We start from the raw sequence: 21,600 nt of genomic DNA on the forward strand, positions 1-21,600 counted from the left end.
ACACACACACACACACATGTTGGGTTTACATGTTTTATGGGGACATTCCATAGGCGTAATGGTTTTTATACTGTACAAACCGTACTTTCTATCGCCCTACACCTACCCTACACCTAAACCTAGCCCTCACAGGAGATTGTGCATACTTTTACTTCCTCAAAATAACTCATTGTCCATGATTTATAAGCCTGTTTCCTCATGGGGACCTGAGAAATGTCCCCACAAGGTCAAAATCTACTGGTATTCCTATCCTTGTGGGGACATTTGGTCCCCACAACGTGATGAATACCAGGTACACACACACACACACACACACACACACACACACATCCTGAGTCCTGGTGCTGAAGTCCACTTCTGGTTTTCCGGCCCCTCCCCTCTCAGAGTGATTAGTGTGGTAAGCTGCAGTGGGATTGGGTGATAGAGTTAGTCTCATTACTGCATGTACAATGAGCCACTGCTCTCAGCCTGACCGCTCCGATGCTGGACAGAGGAACTTTATTTGAACTACACAACCTGACGCTTATAGGAATTAAGAGACCAAGGAGAGAATTTCAACCGAGCAGACTTTCAGCTTCAAGATCATGCAGAATCTCCAATGTTTGACGTTCCTCCTGAAGATTTAATTTAAAGGTTGCTCCACTATGAAGGACTCCAAGAGACTTAAAGCTTAAAGGACATCTAGTTTGGTTTGTTTGGATTGTCTCACATCACCATGGAGATCAGGAAAGTGCATCTGAAATGCCCCGGGACAGTTTTACTGACCATGATGATGTTCAAATGGGGTGAGTTTTCTCTCTTTCACAAGACCCACAAAAATCATTAAATAAAAGAACTTCTTACGTGGTAAATGTCTCCGTGTAAGGGACACTGATCATTAAAAAATTTTGCGAACAGATAGATTTAGTCATTTAAAATGTGTTTTATACTGAAAAAGCCCAAGTTTTATCATATATGTCTCTGCTAGATTCAAGAGCAACAGGTTGCATGTGGTGTGTGGCTCTATTGACTTTTTTTGGGGCAAATTTTACTGTTTATTAAAAGGTAGATGTAAGCAAATGCCTGTACTTTTATCCATAGTATAAAAACAAAAAATATATGTAAATATATATCCAACAAATCTTGTATGGATCAAAATTATTGATTTTTATTTTATGCCAAAACTCATTAGGATATTAAGTAAAGATTATGTTCCATAAAGATATTTTATAATATGTAAATTTCCTACCATAAATATATCACAACTTAATTTTTGATTAGTAATGTGCGTTTCTAAGAATGTGCGTTTCTCATTTAGACAACTTTAAAGGCGATTTTGTCAATATTTAGATCTTTTTTCACTCTCAGATTCCAGATTTTCAAATATGTGTATCTTGTCCTATCCTAACAAAGATGTACAAAGAATCTCAATTTCAAAAAATTGACCCTTATGACTGGTTTTGTGGTCCAGGGTCACATATAGAAGGAGTGATGGACTCCTTTTGACTTGTACCAGTAAGCAGCCACCTAGCAACCATTCAGAACTCTCTAGCAACCACATAGCAATGGCCTGACAACCACCCACACACTATAGTGTCATGGCTTGACTTATTCATAAAAAATGTAAAAAATAAAAAATTAGATTTGAAAGAATCTAGATGAAGATCCATGGAATCTTTCCTTTCTACAAAAAGTTCTTTATAGTGAAAAAAAATTCTTTAGTTTGATAAAATGTTCTTTACGGTCATTGCACACCGAGTCCGAAATTTTCATCCAAATTTTTTGCACATTAAAAATTAAATACGACCTCACGTTTTGTAGATCATGTTTACACACTGCCTCCGAAACTTTTGTCCGTCATTAAAATTTTTGGATCGGATTTGATTTTCAGCATTTTCGCATCCGTAGCAAGCATTTTGATAGGAAAGGATGACAAAAATTAAAAACGAATACGAAAACTCAGACCCAGTGTGCAATGACCTTAACACTTAGAATTTACAAATGGTTCTTTTTTGGAACTCTTCAGAGAAAGATGTTCGAGAAACCAAACTAGTTCTACACTCTTTAATATAAAGGTTCCAAAAGAAAGTTTTCACAACGATTCCATAGAAGAACCATTTTTGGTTCCTCAACGATCCTTTCATTGAACAGTTTCAGAAGAACCACATTTTTATAATGTTAAGAATATCTGAATACCCTAAAAACTCTTGTCTAGAAAATTTTGTGGAATCAAAATGTTCTCTAGAAGTTTCGTCCTGGAACCAAAGATGCCAATAAACAACCTTAATTTTTAAGAGTGCATCTTTTTCTGTTTTATGCTGAGACAAATTCCTTGCACTCTTTTTAGCATAGTGTTATGGTCATTTTCTGTTTATCTGGCACTCCCAAAGATGTGCACTGGAGTGTTACTTGCGTCCCTCCTCCTGTCTGGAGTGGATATAAGCGGTGCATGGTACAGACGGGAGTATGGGGGAGGTTACTCATCTATTTTCCCTCCTGCCATCCATCCAGTCCGATTCTGCCCCACTCTCAGGACGCTGTCTAACACAGAAAAACTTTGGGGGGTGGGTTCCATTGTGACCCGTTGCCATGACACCAGGGCTGAGTCATTTGGACGTTGTGTGCGGGGTGGAATCTGCGTTAAGCACTTTTAACGAGCTCTGTTTGCTTTTGCGTCCCGTAGGCTTAACGCTCTTTCATCTGAGTGCACGGCCAAGCTGTCTCTGAGCATTTAACTCTATGGTGATCATATCCATGGAATATTTCAGTAGAGAGTCTGAAGTATTGATAGAAGGATTTGTGTTGTGATAATGTAAGTGCAAACTTGACTTTTCCAGTTCAAATCAATTTTGAGAGCAATATTAACAAGTTTGTTGGTTAAAATGGAAGGCTGGTCCATGCATTATCACTTTCTGCTTTGTAAAACTTACATGTCTTGCTGTCAAGGGTCTCAAGTGTGGTATGGCATTTACAAACACTGCACCTGTAGTGTATTCGCATTGACATCCCACTAATGGGAGTCAATGGGGAAATTCAACGAGAGGAACAGTGGGTGAAACCGGTCTGATGTTCTCACTGAGCTGATAGTTCATGTCAAATCACGCATGCAAATGTGACATCAGGCGCTTGGGGAAACGAGGGGGATCCTGGAATTCACATGACTTTTTCAATGAAAACGTCTACAATGGACCCTGCCCCCAACCCTAATCCCAACAAGAGGGAAGAATAAATTCACACGACACAGTCCATCGCACTCTCACAGTCAAGATTCTGCTAATAACAGTGAGCCTATAATGGCTAGAGGAGTTTGTGTTGATGTTAAACATTAACAAATAACTTCTTTGTGGATGAACCCTTATGAAAATGAACCGTGGTTTAGTTACTATGTTTTTGACGCATTGATTACCATTTGTCTAACAAGTTTTACTACAAAAACCATTGTTAATATTCATAAGGGAATGCTCAGAAATAGCACCCTATTTAAAGGGTTAAATTAATGCTTTGGGTAATAGAGTATTTTATATATAATATTAAAATAAGCAAATAAGTTATTAGTCATAATAGTATAAGTGGGCTTACGTTAACAAATAGTGATGCTAACATTAACAAATAACATCTGTGTAGATTGATGCTCACAAATAACACCATAATTAAAGAGTTAAATGAGTGTTTTTGGTAGAGTATATATACTATTAAAATAATTAAATTATTATGTTAATAAGTAATTAATAATAGTATAAGTGGGCTTATACTGGGCTAGAGGTGTTTGCATTGAAGCTAACATCGACATATGTCTCTGTGTGTATCAATGCGTAAACGTCACTATATTTAGAGGGTTAAATTAATGTTTTGGGTAATATAGTATAATATAATAAATAAATGAGTATATTTGAAATTAATTAATAATAGTATAAGTGGGCTTATAGCTAGAGGAGTTTGCGTTGATGCTAACATTAACAAATAACATCTTGGTGTGAATCGATGCTCGCAAATAAAACTATAATTAAAGGGTTAAATTAACGTTTTGGGTAATAGAGTATAATATAAAGCCATAATGATTAAGTCATAATATTAATAAGTAATTAATAATAGTATAAGTGGGCTTATACTAGGCTAGAGGTGTTTGCATTGAAGCTAAGATCGACAAATACCGTCTCTGTGTGTATCAATGCTCAAACGTCACTATATTTAGAGGGTTAAATTAATATTTTGGGTAATATAATAATTAAATTAAATATTAATTAATAATGTAAGTGGGCTTACACTAGCTAGAGGACTTTGTGTTGATCCTAACATTAATAAACAACGTCTTTGTGTGGATTGATGCTCACAAATAACACTAATTAAAGGGTTAAATTAATGTTTTGGGTAATAGTGTATAATATAATACCATAATGATTAAGTCATAATATTAATAAGTAATTAATAATAGTATAAGTGGGCTTATACTAGGCTAGAGGTGTTTGCATTGAAGCTAAGATCGACAAATACCGTCTCTGTGTGTATCAATTCTCAAACGTCACTATATTTAGAGGGTTAAATTAATATTTGGGGTAATATAATAATTAAATTAAATATTAATTAATAATGTAAGTGGGCTTACACTAGCTAGAGGACTTTGTGTTGATCCTAACATTAATAAACAACGTCTTTGTGTGGATTGATGCTCACAAATAACACCAATTAAAGGGTTAAATTAATGTTTTGGGTAATAGTGTATAATATAATACCATAATGATTAAGTCATAATATTAATAAGTAATTAATAATAGTATAAGTGGGATATTACTAGCTAGAGGAGTTTGTGTTGATGCTAAAATTAACACATAACGTCTTTGTGGATCGATGCTCACAAATAAAAATTATTAAAGGGTTTAAATTAATGTTTTGGGTAATAGCATATAATGTAATAGTATAACAAATGAAATAATAATAATTCATTAATAATAGTATAAGTGGGCCTTGATGCTAACATTAAAACAATGTCTTTGTGTGGATCGATACTCACAAATTATTAAAGGGTTAAATTAACGTTTTGGGTAATAGAGTATAATATAATACCTTAATGATTAAATTATAATATTAATAATTAATTAATAATAGTGTAAGTGGGCTTATAAAAGCTAGAGGAATTTGCGCTGATGCTAACATTAACAAATGTCTTTGTATGGATCGACGTTCACAAATAACTCAGAGTTAAATTAATGTTTTGGGTAATAAAGTACAATATAATAGTTTAATAATTTAATAATAATTGATAATAGTATAAGTGGGCATTGATGCTAACATTAATGTCAAATAACACCATATTTAGAGGGTTAAATTAACATTTTAGGTAAAAGAAAAATATGTATATACAATAAGTAAATTATAATAATGCTATAAGCAGGCTTAGGCTAACATTAACAAATAATGCTTGTGTGTGAATTAATGCTTAAAAATATCGCATATATTTAGTTAAATTGATGTTTTGAGTATTATAATAAGTAGATAATAAAAATGATCTACATCTACACTGCAAAAAAAAAATATATATTACTTCCAGCTAAAATATCAAAAAATTCTTAAATCAAGAAGGATTTTCTAGACAAGTAAAAATTATTGTCTTGTTTAAAAAAAAAAAAAAAACAAGTCAAAGTTAAGTGTGTTTTTGCTTGAAACAGTGGAGTAAGAAAAATAATATTGTTGTCTGTTTTTTTTGCTTAACCCATTGGCAGATTATTTTGCATGTTCTAAGCAAAAACTCACTTAATTGTGACTTTTTTTTCTGAAAACAAACAGACAACAGACAACAGACAAAAACACACTTAACTTTGACTTGTTTTTTTTTTTAAAACAAGACAATAATTTTTACTTGTCTAGAAAATCCTTCTTGATTAAATATTTTTTTTTAGATATTTTGGTTGGAAACAAGACAAAAAAAATCTAAGTAAGAAAGGCATTTTTTGCAGTGTGTGTGACAATCCACACTTATTACCACAGAAAATAATTCAGACTCAGAAACAAAAGTGTATAATCACTTACTAACCTTGCCATTGTTAATTTTATCCAATCTTTGAATGTCAATGTCTTGGATACCAGTTTAGATGGAAAAATCCCACTCACATGAATTACATCATGTGACGCAACCAAGCTTATCCACCTGTAATGACAATTTAGACCACAGTTTAGCTCAATAAACAGTTTACCCAGTTTACTTTACTTACCTAACATGTTACAACAACCGCTAACAGATACCATGCCACAAATTTGTTTGATAAAACAACTCTTTTAAATGCATTTCGAAAAATAAAGCTCATGTCCTTCAGCCGGAACTAAGGCTAAAATCCTTGTGTTGATGCTCATGTGGCGTAACACTCAAAAGCATCACCTATAAAGTCTTAAAGGTTAAAACTTTGTGTCTTAGGTTTAGTTTTAAAGCTAATTAGTGTCTGACAAGCTAATGACAAAGATTTGCCAAGTCTGAGTTCTTGTTGGTGCTACCAACTCTCTTATAATACTCTTATATTCACTGTTAGTCAAAACATCACTTATATTTAGTCTGAAACGTTCAAATCTTAATCTCAGAACTCTTAATTTTAGGTTCACATGGAAGAATTAAGCATGCATACAAACAGACAAACACTTGAAGCAGCTCTCCTGCGTCTGTGAAAATAAACAGATCGCAGGTTATCACAGAGTCCTGTCACACATCACACACACGTCCCAGCTGCCCCTCTCACTCCCATTCTCTCTGTAACCCATCCGTTCCCAGCCATATCTCTAGACAGATGCATATTAAGTAAGCGTTATCTTACAGATCTGACTGGACCATTAAACCTGTGACAAATTTCACAGCCATTGTAGGGACAGTAGGACTCTTAACTCAACAGTGAGTTACAAGGTTGTTATTGTTGATTTACTAAAACTAAAACTACAAATACAACCAAAGAAATGTTGTTACTTGAAATTACGAAAGCTCATTTCCACCACAGAGTAAGGGGATGTTATTGTTGCTTCATTTTTTACTTAAAAAGCTTGAAAACACACATACAGAGATGCATTTCCCCACCTGACCCTTCTAAAACAATCTGTAACCCCTTTAAATTGTAAAACTAACCTGTCACACCCCCTCACAGCAGGATATAGGACCCAAACCGGGATGATTGACAGTGATGTAAACAAAAGGGGAGGAGTTTCGCTTGATTGACAGCCAGTATCAGTGTTCTAGCTCTTAGAACAGAACCTGCATGGCTTACATTCTTCCAGTGGTCTCACACAGATAACCTTAAACACTGACACACACACACACAGAGTAAGACGTACTGTAGCGCTTAAGACAGATGTCAGGAGAATGTCTCTGTCAGCCAAAGGATGCCAGAGACTCTGTGTAACCTCAGTGTTAAAGGTTGGATAATCAGATCCACTACAGCCTGTCTCCACCTGGAGCTGAAAAGTGTCACATTTGGTTGCTGTTCACATTCCAGCAAGATCACAGTTAAGAATTTAAGTACAATTAAGTGTAAGAATGGGATACAACCAGATCAAAAGGTGACAAGCTGCCTTTGTTAGCAGTAGAAGCAATGCACTGTAGTGGATATTATATAGCCTATAAAATATATTCTTAATTACTGGGGGTTGTTTTCTTATGCTCATAAAGGCCACATTTAATTGACTAAAAATACAGTAATTTTATTAGAAATTTAAATAGCTGATTTGTATTTTAATATATTTTGAAATGTCATTTTTCCTGTGATCCAAAGATTTTATATTATTATTTTTATCATTTCAGGATTCTTCGATGAATAGGAAGTTGAAATATAAATCTTTTGTAACATTCTAAATGTCTTTACTGTCACCTTTGATAAATTGAATGCATCCTTGCTGAATTAAAGTAAAAAAATATATATATACTGTATACAGTCAAAAGTTTACATACACCTTGCAGAATCTGCAAAATGTTAATTATTTTACCAAAGATAAATGTTATTTTTTATTTAGTATTGACCTGAATAAGATATCTCACATAAAAGACGTTTACATATAGCCCACGAGAGAAAATCATCGTTGATAAATTGTGACCCAGTTCAAAAGTTTACATACACTTAATTGAAGATTCTTAATACTGCATTGTTACCTGAATGATCCACAAATGTTTTGTTTTGGGTTTTTTAATGATAGTTGTTCATGAGTCCCTTGTTTGTCCTGAACAGTTAAACTGCCTGCTGTTTTTCAGAAAAAAAAAAAACTTCAGGTCTCACTAATTCTTTGGTTTTTCAGCATTTCTGTGTATTTGAACCCTTTCCAGCAATGACTGTATGATTTTAAGATCCATCTTTTCACACTGAGGACAACTGAGGGACTCATATGCAACTATTACAGAAGGTTCAAATGCGCAATGACGCTCCAGAAGGAAACACAATGCATTTAGAGCATCTTCTGTAGCTTCTGAAGGGCAGTACAAAATGAAAAAAAAAATGATATTTGGGCAAAATAAGAAAAATGTACACATCTTCATTCTGTGCAAACCCCCATCCTGTTTACACCCCCAGGTCTTAATGCATTGTGTTTCCTTCTGAAGCATCAGTGAGTGTTTGAACCTTCTGTAATAGCTACATATGATTCCCTCAGTTGTCCTCAGTGTAAAAAAATGGATCTCAAAATCATACAGTCATTGTTGGAAAGGGTTCAAATACACAAAAATGCAAAAAACTAAAGAATCTGTGGGACCTGAAGGACTTTTCTGAAAAACAGCAGGCAGTTTAACTGTTTGGGACAAACAAAGGACTCATAAACAACTATCACTAAACAAAAAAAAAAAAAAAAAAAAAACAGCAGAGGATCATTCAGGTAACAACACAGTATTAAGAATCAAGTGTATGTAAACTTTTGAACAGGGTCATTTTTATAAATTCAACTATTATTTTATCTTGTGGACTAATGTCTTTTATGTCAAATATCTTATTCAGGTCAGTACTAAATAATAAATAACATGCATTTGTATGATTATTCTTATAATTAACATTTTGCAGGTTCTGCAAGGTGTATGTAAACTTTTGACCTCAACATGTATGTGTGATATAGTGTTTTTATATCTGACATTTGGTCATGCTAATGAAAAACAATCACTCTCTGTAATCTCTTTAAAAGACAAAGCAGACGAAGTGGCAGAGAACTGTACTCTAAGGTAACAAAAGCTGGCTTAGTAGTGTAGACTAACCTTAAAGCTGTCCTGTTTTACACACAGCACTCTGAGAGGATTACAGTCAGCTCAGTACGTGAAGACACTGGCCTACACACGTCTAAGGGACTTTAAATAGACAGAAAGAGTAAAACATTCAGCCTGATGATATCCAAAGTGTCCAGAAATACTCTGAATTTAAGTTTGAGTGAGTGAGTGTTTAAGAGCACGTGTTTGTGTAAGACTACATAAGCTAAATGAGGTACAGACAGCGTAATCCACTTTAATTTTCTGTGAACAGGCCGCACAATATACAGGTTAACAGAGGACAGAGGGCAGAGCAGAAAGCAGATAATCAGTGTCCTTCAGTTACAGGAAGGAGAGAATTTGACAGAGATAAAGTTAAAAAGTAAACTAGCGAAGTCACTTCATGTTTGTGTGCCGTCAATAGACTGATTGACATTATTATGCGTCATCTGGCTCAGTGACCATTCTATGACAGCGTGAGCTGGGAAATCTTCTTTACTTACTTTACTACAGCCTACTGACAGGAAATGACATGAGTGTTAAAGAGATCCAAGATGGTGAGAAAGACAGAAAATAATTGGAAAGGAGGAAAGAAAGGAGGTGGATCTGGGGTCATAGAGGTCAGCATCTCTTCGTCTCAGGGTCAAATTAGTTTAGAAGTAACTATGGAAACTGAGACCCACTCTGTGGACACTTGCTGGGTCAGTCTGAGTAGAGCTCGTTTTCCCGAACCGGGGGTGGGGAATTAATGCTTGCGTGGGTGTCAGACATATCTGCATCCTACACCGTTTACAGACACATACTAGCCTAAAATCGAAGTATATTAAAAATAATTCTGGTATTGCTCTCATTTTCCAGCAAGAATAAGAGAAGAAAATGTGCACTTGGAAAAGAAGAAGCGATTACTCTTAACTTCCTCTTCTCTGCATGTTTGTTTTGTTTGCTTTAAGATCATTGTGCAAGCCACATGTTCATTCTGAGATCAATGTGAGTGCTTTCACACCAAGAACTGTGTGTAAGCTCTCAGTTGTGTTGTGTAAGAACAGCCTGTGTGTTCTGAGAGCGATAAGATGTTTCTGTTCTAAAAGTAACACTTCCATGCTGATTAAAGTGTCTGGGCAAATACAGTTGAAATACACACCTTGCAGAATCTGCTTAATGTTAATTTAACCAAAATGAGTGGGATCATACAAAATGTGTGCTATTTTTATTTAGTACTGACCTGAATAAATTATTTCACACAAAAAAATAGTTGGATTTATAAAAATGACCCTGCTCAAAAGCTTACATACACTTGATTCTTAATACTGTGTTGTTACCTGAAGGAGTCCCTTGTTTGTCCTGAACAGTTAAACTGCCTGCTGTTCTTCAGAAAAGTCCTTCAGATTCCACAAATTCTGTTGTTTTTTTTTTTTTTAGCATTTTTTTGTATTTGAACCCTTTCCAATAATCACTATGATTTTGAGATCCATCTTTTTACACTTAAGACAACTGAGGGACTCGTATGCAACTATTACAGAAGGTTCAAATGCTCACTGATGCTCCAGAATGAAACACAATGCATTAAGCTGGGGGTGAAAACTTTTGAATTTGAAGATCAGGGTAAATTTACCTTATTTTGTCTTCTGGGAAACATGTAAGTATCTTCTGTAGCTTCTGAAGGGCAGTACTAAATGAAAAAAAAAAAAAAAATGTATTAATAAGAAAAATGTACACATCTTCATTCTGTTCAAAAGTTTACACCCTTGGCTCTTAATGCTTTTTTTTCCTTCTGGAGCATCGGTGAGTGTTTGAACCTTCTGTAATAGTTGCATACGAGTCCCTCATTTGTCCTCAGTGTGAAAAGATAGATCTCAAAATCATACAGTCATTGTTGGAAAGGGTTAAAATACACAAGAATGCTGAAAAACCAAAGAATTTGTGGGGCCTGAAGGGTTTCTGAAGAAAAGCAGGCAGTTTAACTGTTCAGGACAAACAAGGGACTCATGAACAGCTGTGGATCATTCAGGTAACAACACAGTATTAAGAATCAAGTGTTTGTAAACTTTTGAAAGGAGTCATTTTTTATGTGAAATGTCTTATTTGGGTCAGTACTAAATAAAAAATAAAAAATAACATGCATTTTGTATGATCCCTCTTATTTTGGTGAAATAATTACCATTTTGCAGATTCTGCAAGGTGTGTGTAAACTTTAATAAGCATGAAAGTGTTACATTTAGAACAGAAACAACAACTGTACATTGGGTCCAAAAGTCTGAAGCTGAAAATATGGAATTAGAAATCTAATTTAAACCTTGAAAAGAACTTTTCTGGCTTTTGATATTTGGGCTTTTGTCAAGTCTGGGACAAGGGTGAAAAATATAATTAATATTAATAGCATGGTGAAACATGTCCAGTTTTAATGTGACCTTCATGTAACAAAGGCCTAAGAATCAAGTTTTACCCTTGTGGGGATATTTGTTTCTCACAAATATAGCAAAAGCTGACACATTTCATGCCCACACGGATAGATACACACACAGCACCTCATTCCTTTTGCCCATTCATTAATATCTTCCGCCTGAATGAATATTTGGGATGAAGGTCTGATCAAAGCGACATTGAGGGGGCCGGGGCAGCAAAGTGGTTTAGAGAAGGTGGGGGAGTGCAGTTTAGGGGGGCGAGGGGCCCCACAAGGGTTAAGGATGGGTGGGCCGCATTAATGGATCCAAGTTGGACACGCGGTGGGGGTTGAGGGTCGAGGTCATGCAGATAACAGGAATTTGGAATGACTCAAAGAGCTCTCATGCAATTGGCTGATTTGTAGGAGAAAATCCCCTTGAATTCTCCGTACCATTCTCTGCTCTCAAAAATGCACACTCATTTGCAGAAACAAAATATGTGATTTGCAATACTCACAAACAGACAAGGGTCCAGGGGATCTCTCAAATTAGATTTTTTAGTTTAAGGTCTTAAAGACTTCTGAATGTAAAAAATGCTGAATCTCGCAAATGGTCAGCCTCACAGATGGGCTTGGTATTTGTAATGCTGACTTTGAAGAGATTCTCGCTCTTTATTCCTCAGGCTCAGTCAGTCTTACCCAGGATTAAGATTTTGGGATCAACAGCCTGTTATTAACTGATGTCAGTCTTACCTGTGTCTTGAATGGTATATGCTTGTTGTCCATTTTGCTATCATAGTAATATATTACTACAGAATCTTATTATTTAAATTATTATCAAGATAATAAGTAGTGTGTGGAACTCACCATCACTCTTAGAGTGATGCAATGTGGTTGCTGGGTTGTTTTAAGCATTTTGCAAAGCGCTTGCTAGATAGTTGCTTACCTGTCCATTCAAAGGAGCCCACCTCCGAGTCTCTATGACGCTAGATGTGTTTTAGATTGTCTGTTTTATTGTCAAGGCAAGTGGGCAACTATCATATGTCTGCTTAAAGAAGTAGTACCTATTTGTACCTATTTTAGGTACAGTAGCTATCTCTTGTCTGTAGGACAAATGTGTGGGATGTTTAATACTTGGGTTTAGGGCAGGGGCTCTCACCTCTGGTTTGTGAGATCCATTTTCCTGCAGAGTTTAGCTCCAACCTTGATGAAACTCAACTGACTAGAACTTTCTAGTGATACCAAAGGCCTTGTTTAACTTGTTCAGGTGTGTTTGATTTAGGGGTGGGCATAGATTAAATTTTTTTTTTATCTAGATTAATCTAGATTAAATCTTGGAATTAATCTAGATTAATCTAGATTAAAATGGCTAATTTGAATTCTGATGAAGGCATTTTCAGAATATGTGTGCTACCCAAATAATGACTAAAAGTAAGTCTTCGAGAACGGGCCAGGTGGTGCATTAGATCAGGCGCTCATCTCCTGTTTCCAAAATGCATCACAAACTGCTTGACAATTGCATTTACAACATAATTACCTATACAAACTTGTGTAACCAAGTACTTCTGCGCAAAAGGCTGCACGACGTGCGCGTTGCCGTTAAATACACAGACGCGCACGAGCATGGATTTCTGCGTGCATAGTCTTCCATTAAACTGCGTTGCTTTTAGAAGCGTCAATTCAGTTGTTGCATATAGTTTAATGTCTTTATTTCGGGATTATCAAAGTAAATTATAACTCAAACTTGAGATTTTACTGGGGCACAGCAGATTTTCACTGGGGCACGTGCCCCAGTAAAAAGGGTCTAGCAACGCACCTGCCCTGAAGCGGCTTCATAGCTGCATCCATGTTGCACGTCTCATTTGATGTGGTAATTTCACAGAAATTGAAGACTCGTTCTCGCCCCCTACAGTGCAATTCGACTAGGTATATGTCATCCACGCTAAAATATCAAAGTGAAAGTCATCATATCTTACGTAGTTTAGACCAACTTTGAGAATAGATTAACGGCGATATTTTTTTTTTATCGCCTGATAAGAGTCTCACGTTAACGCAGCATGTTAACGCCGATAACGGCCCACCACTAGTTTGATTAGGGTTGGAGCTGATCTCTGCAGGAAAATAGATATATCATGGCCAGAGTTGAAAACCCCTGATTTAAGGGCTTGTTCAGATCACTAAACCCAAGTACGATCAATGGTAAAACACTTGAGCAAGCACTACGAATAGTGAGATTAAAAAAATGACATGACTTTTACTTGGAATTCACACTGGGTTAACCCAGGGGTGCCATAATCCTGTTCCCAGAGATCTACCTTCTTGCAAAGTTCAACTCTACACCTGAACCAGCTGATTAAGATCTTAAGAAACACTTGAGAACTCAAGACAGGTTAAGGCGCAGCATTGGACCTGAATTAGTTAGGATAACAGGATTGGGCACTCCTGGGTTTCCCCATTGGAGAAATGCATCACTAAGAGCAGGCAGGGCTGGGTAACCTTTGTCCAGGAGGGCCACTGTCCTGCAGAGTTTAGCTCCAGCCCTAATCAAATACACCTGCCTGTGGTTTTCTACTGATCTTGAAGACATTGATTAGCTTGTTCATGTGTGTTTGATTAGGGCTGGAGTTAAACTCTGCAAGAGGTACAATATTAAATCCTGTCTTTCTTTCTCCAGGTATATTTTGTTCTGGGTCATCTGACATGTGTGCATCTTCACCCTGTCAAAATGGGGCAACGTGTGTGGATACAATGGACGACTATGTGTGCTTGTGTTCGCGGGAAGGAGTGCGGTACACAGGGAGGGACTGTGATGAACTGTACAATGCTTGCATCTTTGCTGAATGTGAAGGATGTGTGCCTGAACTTGGCACGGATAAGCGTACCTGCCCAGAGGACATCAATGAGTGTGAAAGTGGGCCATGTGTAGGTGCCCTCTCTGAGTGTGTAGATGAGCTGAATGGCTACAAATGCCTGTGCCCACCTGGTTTAGGGGGAGAGGACTGCAGTCATCACATTCCAGACTGTATTGATGAGCCCTGCCTCAACAATGGCACTTGTAGACGGATAGTGGATGGATTTGAATGCACCTGTTTAGAAGGTTTTCGTGGCGAGACCTGTGAAGAGAATGTGGATGAATGTGATTCACATCCTTGTCAGAACGGTGCAATCTGTGTGGATGGGACCAACAAGTATTACTGCTTCTGTGTACCTGGATACCAAGGACACAACTGTGAGATTGACATAAACGAGTGTGCATCAAGGCCTTGTTGGAACAATGGAACGTGTATTAATGGAAAAGACCAGTACCTGTGTGAATGCCTTCTGGGATATACAGGTAATCTTGTTTGAAACTACGTTTCTTCATTTTAAAATTGTATTTTTAAAGTCTAATGCAGGTGTGCTCAATCTTGCTCCTGAGAGGCCAAAGTTCTGCACTACAACATACCTCCCCGGAAGTTTCTGGTAATCTTAAACACCTTGATTAGCTGGTTCAAATGTTGGACCCAAATTATGCAATATTATGGCCCCAGAAGCAGGACTGGGTACTCCTGGTCTATATGGATATTCACACTGACAACAATCAGCATATCATTGTTGACATGTATTGTGTCCTAACTCTCTGTAGGAGTAAACTGTGAGATGGAGATCGATGAATGTGAGTCAAATCCTTGCCTAAATGGGGGCACCTGTCATGACCTTCTGGGGCTATACACCTGTGACTGTGTGCAGGGATTTGAAGGTTCAGATTGTGAAATCAATATTGATGAATGTGAGAGTGATCCATGCCAGAATGGAGGATTATGCCACGACCTCATCAATAGGTAAGGGAACTTAGGAATTATGGTAATGCCCGAGTAATGCAGATGGCATATCCAACACTAATCAGATGTTAGACAGACAGTTTCTTCCTGTCTAAGTGGTTGGATATTGGCTAGAAAAATCTGCAAAGCAGACCTAGTTGATACTTGTTTGTTGATTCTTGATGTTTTTAAGATACTGAAAAAGCACAAATCTCAGGGCATGTCAAAATCTCCGGGGCCCCAAAACCCCCTCAAACCCCAGGGGCATAAATGTATAAGACTATGTGTGTACTGACTGTCTAATTTGGTGTGTTTGTGCAGTTATGAGTGTGAATGTGAGGGTACTGGGTTTATGGGAGACCACTGTGAGGAGGATATTCTGGAGTGTGCATCACATCCTTGCCAACATGGAGCAACTTGTCTAGAGGGCATTAATCACTACAACTGTACCTGTTGGCCAGGTAGCTTTCCTTTATCCAAATATTGCACTCAAGTCTTTAATCCCTGCATCAATCTTGAAAGATGTTGGTTTGTGTATAGGCTTTGAAGGAGATAACTGTGAGGTGGATATAGATGAATGTGCTGATGCTCCCTGTGAGAACGATGGTGAATGTTTTGAGAATTCAAAACCAAAACACTGGGAAGCAGAATTGGAGTTCCCCTACAACACAGCTGCGGGTTACGTCTGTCAGTGCAAACCAGGATACACAGGTACTGGCAACATAAAAAACACAGATGTAAATGTATAACAGTACAGTGAATCAATAGAACAGAACACATACAACCAACAGCAGTGCTGAACCTAACTATTTTGTGACCCAATAAGTGGTCAATGTTGCTCAAATATTAATGCAATGTTTTACTTAAAACAAGCATTGCCATGATGTTTATTTGTTTTGTTTTTGTTTTTCCCAGGAGAGAACTGTTCAGTGAACATAGACGAGTGTGTATCTGAGCCATGTCACAATGGAGGAAGCTGTGAGGATCTGGTAAACGGATACAAATGTGAATGCCCGGAGGGATTTTCAGGTTGGTGTTTGCATATAAGAAAGAATTTGCATGTGTATTTGTTTGTATTGTTAACTTTGTTATGTCTTTCTCAGGTAGAGAGTGTGAGCTTAACATAGATGAATGTGAGAGCGCCCCCTGCCTGAATGGAGGTATATGTGAAGATGGAGTGGCTGAATATAAGTGCCACTGTGCAGAAGCTGAGGAAGGTCTCTTGCCATGGGGAGGACCTCAATGCACTGTGCAGCTGCTTGGATGCATTGACCATGCATGCCAAAATGGCGCCACCTGCTTGCCATGGTTGGATGGAGAAACACATAGACATACTTGTCTTTGTCCACCTGGATTCTATGATGACAAATGTTTAACACCAACCACATTCTCCTTCTCCTCATCAAAGTACTTTCTTATTGAAGTTCCACCACTCGAGCGCAGAAGGAGAGATGTAGAAGAACATAAACACCCCCTAGGGGTCCGCCTACGCTTCCGCACCACACTGCCTGATATGCTGCTGTTCTTTCGTGGCAATGCTGAGTTCTTCTTCTCTCTGGAGATTGTTGGGGGTGAGCTGCGTGCCAAGGCAATATCAAAAGAGGGTGGGGCACTGGAGGCACAAGTACCTGGGCTTGTAAGTGATGGAGATTGGCATGAGGCAGTGGTAAACATTGAAGGACGGGATCAGGATATCATACTTGTGCTGGAAGTTAATGGTTCAGGCTGTGACAATCAAGCATGCAGAGTTGAACGCAAGCTACCGGATAGTCAAGAAAGTTTTTTGCACCATGATAGCCTCAGAAAGTTATATGTGGGTGGAGTACCAGAAGAGTACATGGAGCTAACCTTGAGTGGCCATGGCTTTTTGGGTTGTATGGAGGACCTACTGGTGGATGGCCATCCTGTCCTGCCGCAGGATCTAGGAGATGAAGAGGCGAGCGTAGAGGTGGGCTGTATGAAGACGGAATGGTGCGGGGTGGACCCAAATCCCTGCTCTCAACAAGGGCACTGTGTTGACCTCTGGACGGACTACCGCTGTGACTGTTATAGACCTCACTATGGAGATAACTGCAGCCAAGGTGTGCAGACTCATACACTTAAATATTAAACTTTGGTGCTGGAGGGCAAGTGTTCTGCTAGGTTTAGGTCTAACCCTTCTCAAACATGCCTGAACAAACTAGTCAAGATTAACATTGGACAAAAACTCTGGAGAACAGTGGCCCTCCAGGACTGAAGTTGTGGTGTAGGGAAACTTATATAATAATAAATAGATCCTTATCATGCTTGACTTAATTCTCCATTTCTCTCTCTTCCACAGATTTCTCCTTTTGGACATTCGGTCACGAGGACTCTACAAGCTTTCTTGCATTTGAACTGCAGTCTGATTTTGGCAGGAACTTTAGTGTGTCATTCTTTCTACGATCTCTTAAATCAAGTGGATTATTATTTCAGCTACGTAGGGCAGAGCTTCAGGGGACAGAGGAAGATGATCCTTATTTTACCATGTACCTGGAAATGGGACGAATATGTGTGACCTCTGATGGGTCACCCATTTTATCATCACCAGTGTTCGTCTGTAATGGAGAGAAACAACTGATTCAGATGGACATACAGGAGGGTCAGGTGTTCTTTAGCCATGGTGGATTGCGCTATGGGCTTGGCTCTCTGCCTGACTTGGATGTTCTGGAGGGTGACCTGGTGTATGTTGGCGGGGTTCCAGGCGGAGAGGGTGCAGCAGATTGGGGGGGTCATTTTAAGGGCTGCCTGCAGGACCTGAGACTAGATGATGTGCATCTGGATATGGAAGTCAGCAAGACTCTATTTATCTCCAGGGATGGAGAAAATGTGCTTCCTGGATGCATAAGTGATGACACATGCAAGGTTTGTAGACACACATGTAGCTTATATTCCATTAGATCTGTTTAAATTGATAATTACAGTTGGAAAGAGCTGATGCTGTGTTGTTGGTTTGCAGGTGGAGCCTTGCTTAAATGGTGGAGAGTGCACAGTCACGTGGAATGACTTTACTTGTTCCTGTCCACGGAATTTCACCGGAAAGACATGTGAATCCCCGGTTTGGTGTGTCAGCGACCCATGCGTAAATGGTGGACGTTGCGTGGATCTGTTGGACGGTTTTGAGTGTATGTGTACCTTAAACATCTAGTTGATATTTAACAGATTCCTAAAGATTCTATTAGCAAAATAATATAGTCTAATAATAAATATATATTGTAATAAGACTTTTTTTGTTTTTCCAGGCATTGCTAATGCCACCTTTGACAACACACCCTTACACTACAGTGCTAATGGATCTCTAGTTGACCCAGTGAGCAATGTTACCATGGAACTCCGTACAAGGCAGGAAAATGCTGTGTTACTTCGTGCATGGAGAGGGGCAGAGTTTCTACTGATTGGTCTAGTGGATTCAGCCATTCATGTGGAGCTTCATACCGAGAACAGTGTGGAACCAGTGATATTCTCTGGACAGAGACACATTGGAGATGGAAACTGGCATCGCCTACAAGTTGCCATGGTCCACCCAGAGCTTGATGCATCGCAGTGGTTCATTTCGGTGGATGGGACCATTGACGGTAGCAGTGCACCTAAACTTGCTGGTGGTTTACGTTTTCTTAAAGACTTGTCAAGTGAAGTTGCACTGGCAGAGACTTACACAGGATGTCTAGGTGCTGTCAGAGTGGGTGAGGTGTACCTTCCATTTATAGACAACACCAAAACACCTCAAGCATCGCGGTTTTGGCGACGACAAGATGAGCGTGTACGCATAGGCTGCTTTGGGGCTCCGGTGTGCCGGTCTCGTCCCTGCAGGCGTGGTGGTACATGTGTAGATCTCTTCAACACATTTAGCTGCCAGTGTCCACCTGGCTGGGAAGGATTCACCTGCGAGAAAGAAACAGACGAGTGTATGTCAGGACCCTGTCTTCATGGCAAGTGCAAAGACAAGCATAATGGGTTTGACTGCTTGTGTCACCCAGGATATGCTGGACCTACATGTGGAGAAAACATAGATGACTGCAAAGGATTGAAGTGCAAGAATGGGGGAACCTGTGTGGATGGAGTTAACGACTTTACCTGTGTCTGTCCACCCAAGTACAGCGGAACACGTTGTCAGTGAGTTTCTACAGATCACACACACTGATGCCTAGACTTGACTTGTGACTTCCACTCTGTGGAACAGAAAATAGGAGTTATATGTGGCCTTCAGAGAGCAAACCTGGTTGCAATTGTAAATCCTGATAAAAGCTAATGGAAAAATATCAAATCAATTACAATTACTTTTTCCAAATCTCACACTTACAGTTGAAGTCAAAAGTTTACATACACCTTGCAGAATCTGCCAAATGTAAAAAAAAATTTTTTATCAAAATATGAGGAATCATACAAAATGCATGTTTTTATTTAGTACTGACCTGATTAAAATATTTCACATAAATGGTGTTTACATATAGTCCACGAGCAGTTTTTTTTTTTTTAGTTTTTTTTGGTTTAGTGATGAGTTCGTTTGTCCTGAACAGTTAAACTGCCCACTATGCTTCAGAAAAATCCTTCAGGTGCCACAAATTCTTTGGTTTTGCAACATTTTTGTGTATTTGAACCCTTTCCAATGACTGTATGATTTTGAAATCCATCTTTTTACACTGAGGACAACTGATGAACTCATATGCAACAATTACAGAAGGTTCAAACACTCACTAATGCTCCAGAAGGAAACACAATACATTAAGAGCCAGGGGTGTACATTTTTCTTATTTTGCCTAAATATATTTATTTTCATTCTTACTGCTCTTTAGAAGCAACAGAAGATACTTAGTAATACTAATACTAAGTATACTAAGCATTAGTGAGCATTTGAAACTTCTGTAATAGTTGCATATCCCTCATAATCCCTTAGTTGTCCTCAGTGTGAAAGGATTTTAAATCATACAGTCATTGTTGGAAATGGTTCAAAAACACAAAAATGCTAATAAAAACAAACAAACAAACAAACAAAGAATTTGTGGGACCTGAAGTGTCAGCTTAGCTTTTCAGGGCAAACAAGAGACTCCATTATAATATAATTAACATTTTGCAAGGTTTATGTAAACTTTTGACTGCACCTGTATTTTCACATTTCAGTCATTTCTTGTTACCCTAGTTTGAATGAACCACTGAGACTGAAGTTTTGGGGGTTTATCCATTTCTTTGTTTGTGTTCTTGTTCATCAGGTATAACTACCCTCCTCTTAAATGTGAACTGGATTTTGAATGCAAAAATGATGGCGTTTGTCATGACACTCAGTGGGGGGCAAATTGCACCTGCCCTGCAGGATTCACAGGAGACAGGTAAAATGAACACTTACATCACTGTCCAGTAGAAATAAATTGAATAAACAAATATTGATATAGATGACTAAGTGCATGTGTTTGCATACATATTTCTTCCCCACAGATGTGAGAGAGAAATCGATGAGTGCGCATCCAGCCCATGTCTAAACGGTGGATCGTGTCTGGATCGGCTGAACCGGTTTCAGTGCTTGTGCCCAGCAGGATACAGTGGCCAGTTCTGTGAAACAAATGTAAGAAAAAGCATGCAATTTAGAGGTGGAAATGAGAATGCAAACTAGTTCAGTAGATTTGAGTGTCACCTACCAACAATAACGATTTGAATTTCTCTCTGCAGAAACAAGCTCAGCAAGAACATATACCATGGTTGGTAATAGCAGTTCCATTGGTATGTGGCTGTATCCTCTTGGTGGCCATTGGACTCATTTTTATGTTGCTGACAGCACGCAGGAAGCGGCAGTCGGAAGGAACTTACTCCCCAAGCCATCAGGAGATTGCTGGTGCACGCCTAGAGATGGATAGCATGCTGAAAGTACCACCTGAAGAACGTCTAATTTAAACACACTGAACAATTTGATGTTGATAAAGGGGCTCTAATATTATCTGTGTGACTCTGTGAAACTACACTGGACCTTTCCAAGACCGTGTAATATTATAGAGCCACCTGAAGAGGAACATAAACAAGGAAAAGAGGAAAAGCAAAACTGGCAAACAATAAATACGGTTGATCTTTTGTGGAGACCTAAAACTCTGGAATTTACCCAGCAACCTAGCTGAACTTGAACTTGGTGATTCTTTACCTCACGGCTTTGTATGCCTGAACAGCTTTGGCAAATACTGCAAAGAGACGGAAGTAAGAGTTTACATTCTCCCCACTGCATCTCTCTCAAAGACGAGCACTAAAATAGTGTT

The 21,600-nt window shown here is 38.3% G+C and overlaps 1 protein-coding gene across 1 annotated transcript; it reads left to right on the plus strand.

Annotated features, from left to right (window-relative positions):
* Window positions 1-502: 502 nt before the first annotated feature.
* On the plus strand, window positions 503-21,261 carry crb2a (crumbs cell polarity complex component 2a). The gene is made up of 13 exons (XM_073825106.1): window positions 503-785; window positions 14,221-14,880; window positions 15,172-15,367; window positions 15,668-15,807; window positions 15,887-16,057; window positions 16,262-16,375; window positions 16,450-17,427; window positions 17,667-18,229; window positions 18,324-18,489; window positions 18,607-19,477; window positions 20,572-20,688; window positions 20,795-20,921; window positions 21,026-21,261. Exons 1-13 carry the CDS (start codon window positions 716-718, stop codon window positions 21,245-21,247), a joined length of 4,395 nt encoding a protein of 1,464 aa, XP_073681207.1. The 5' UTR covers window positions 503-715; the 3' UTR covers window positions 21,248-21,261.
* The last annotated feature ends 339 nt before the right edge of the window (window positions 21,262-21,600 follow it).

This window comes from Garra rufa, chromosome 19 (genome assembly GCF_049309525.1).
Source record: "Garra rufa chromosome 19, GarRuf1.0, whole genome shotgun sequence".
NCBI lineage: Eukaryota > Metazoa > Chordata > Actinopteri > Cypriniformes > Cyprinidae > Garra > Garra rufa.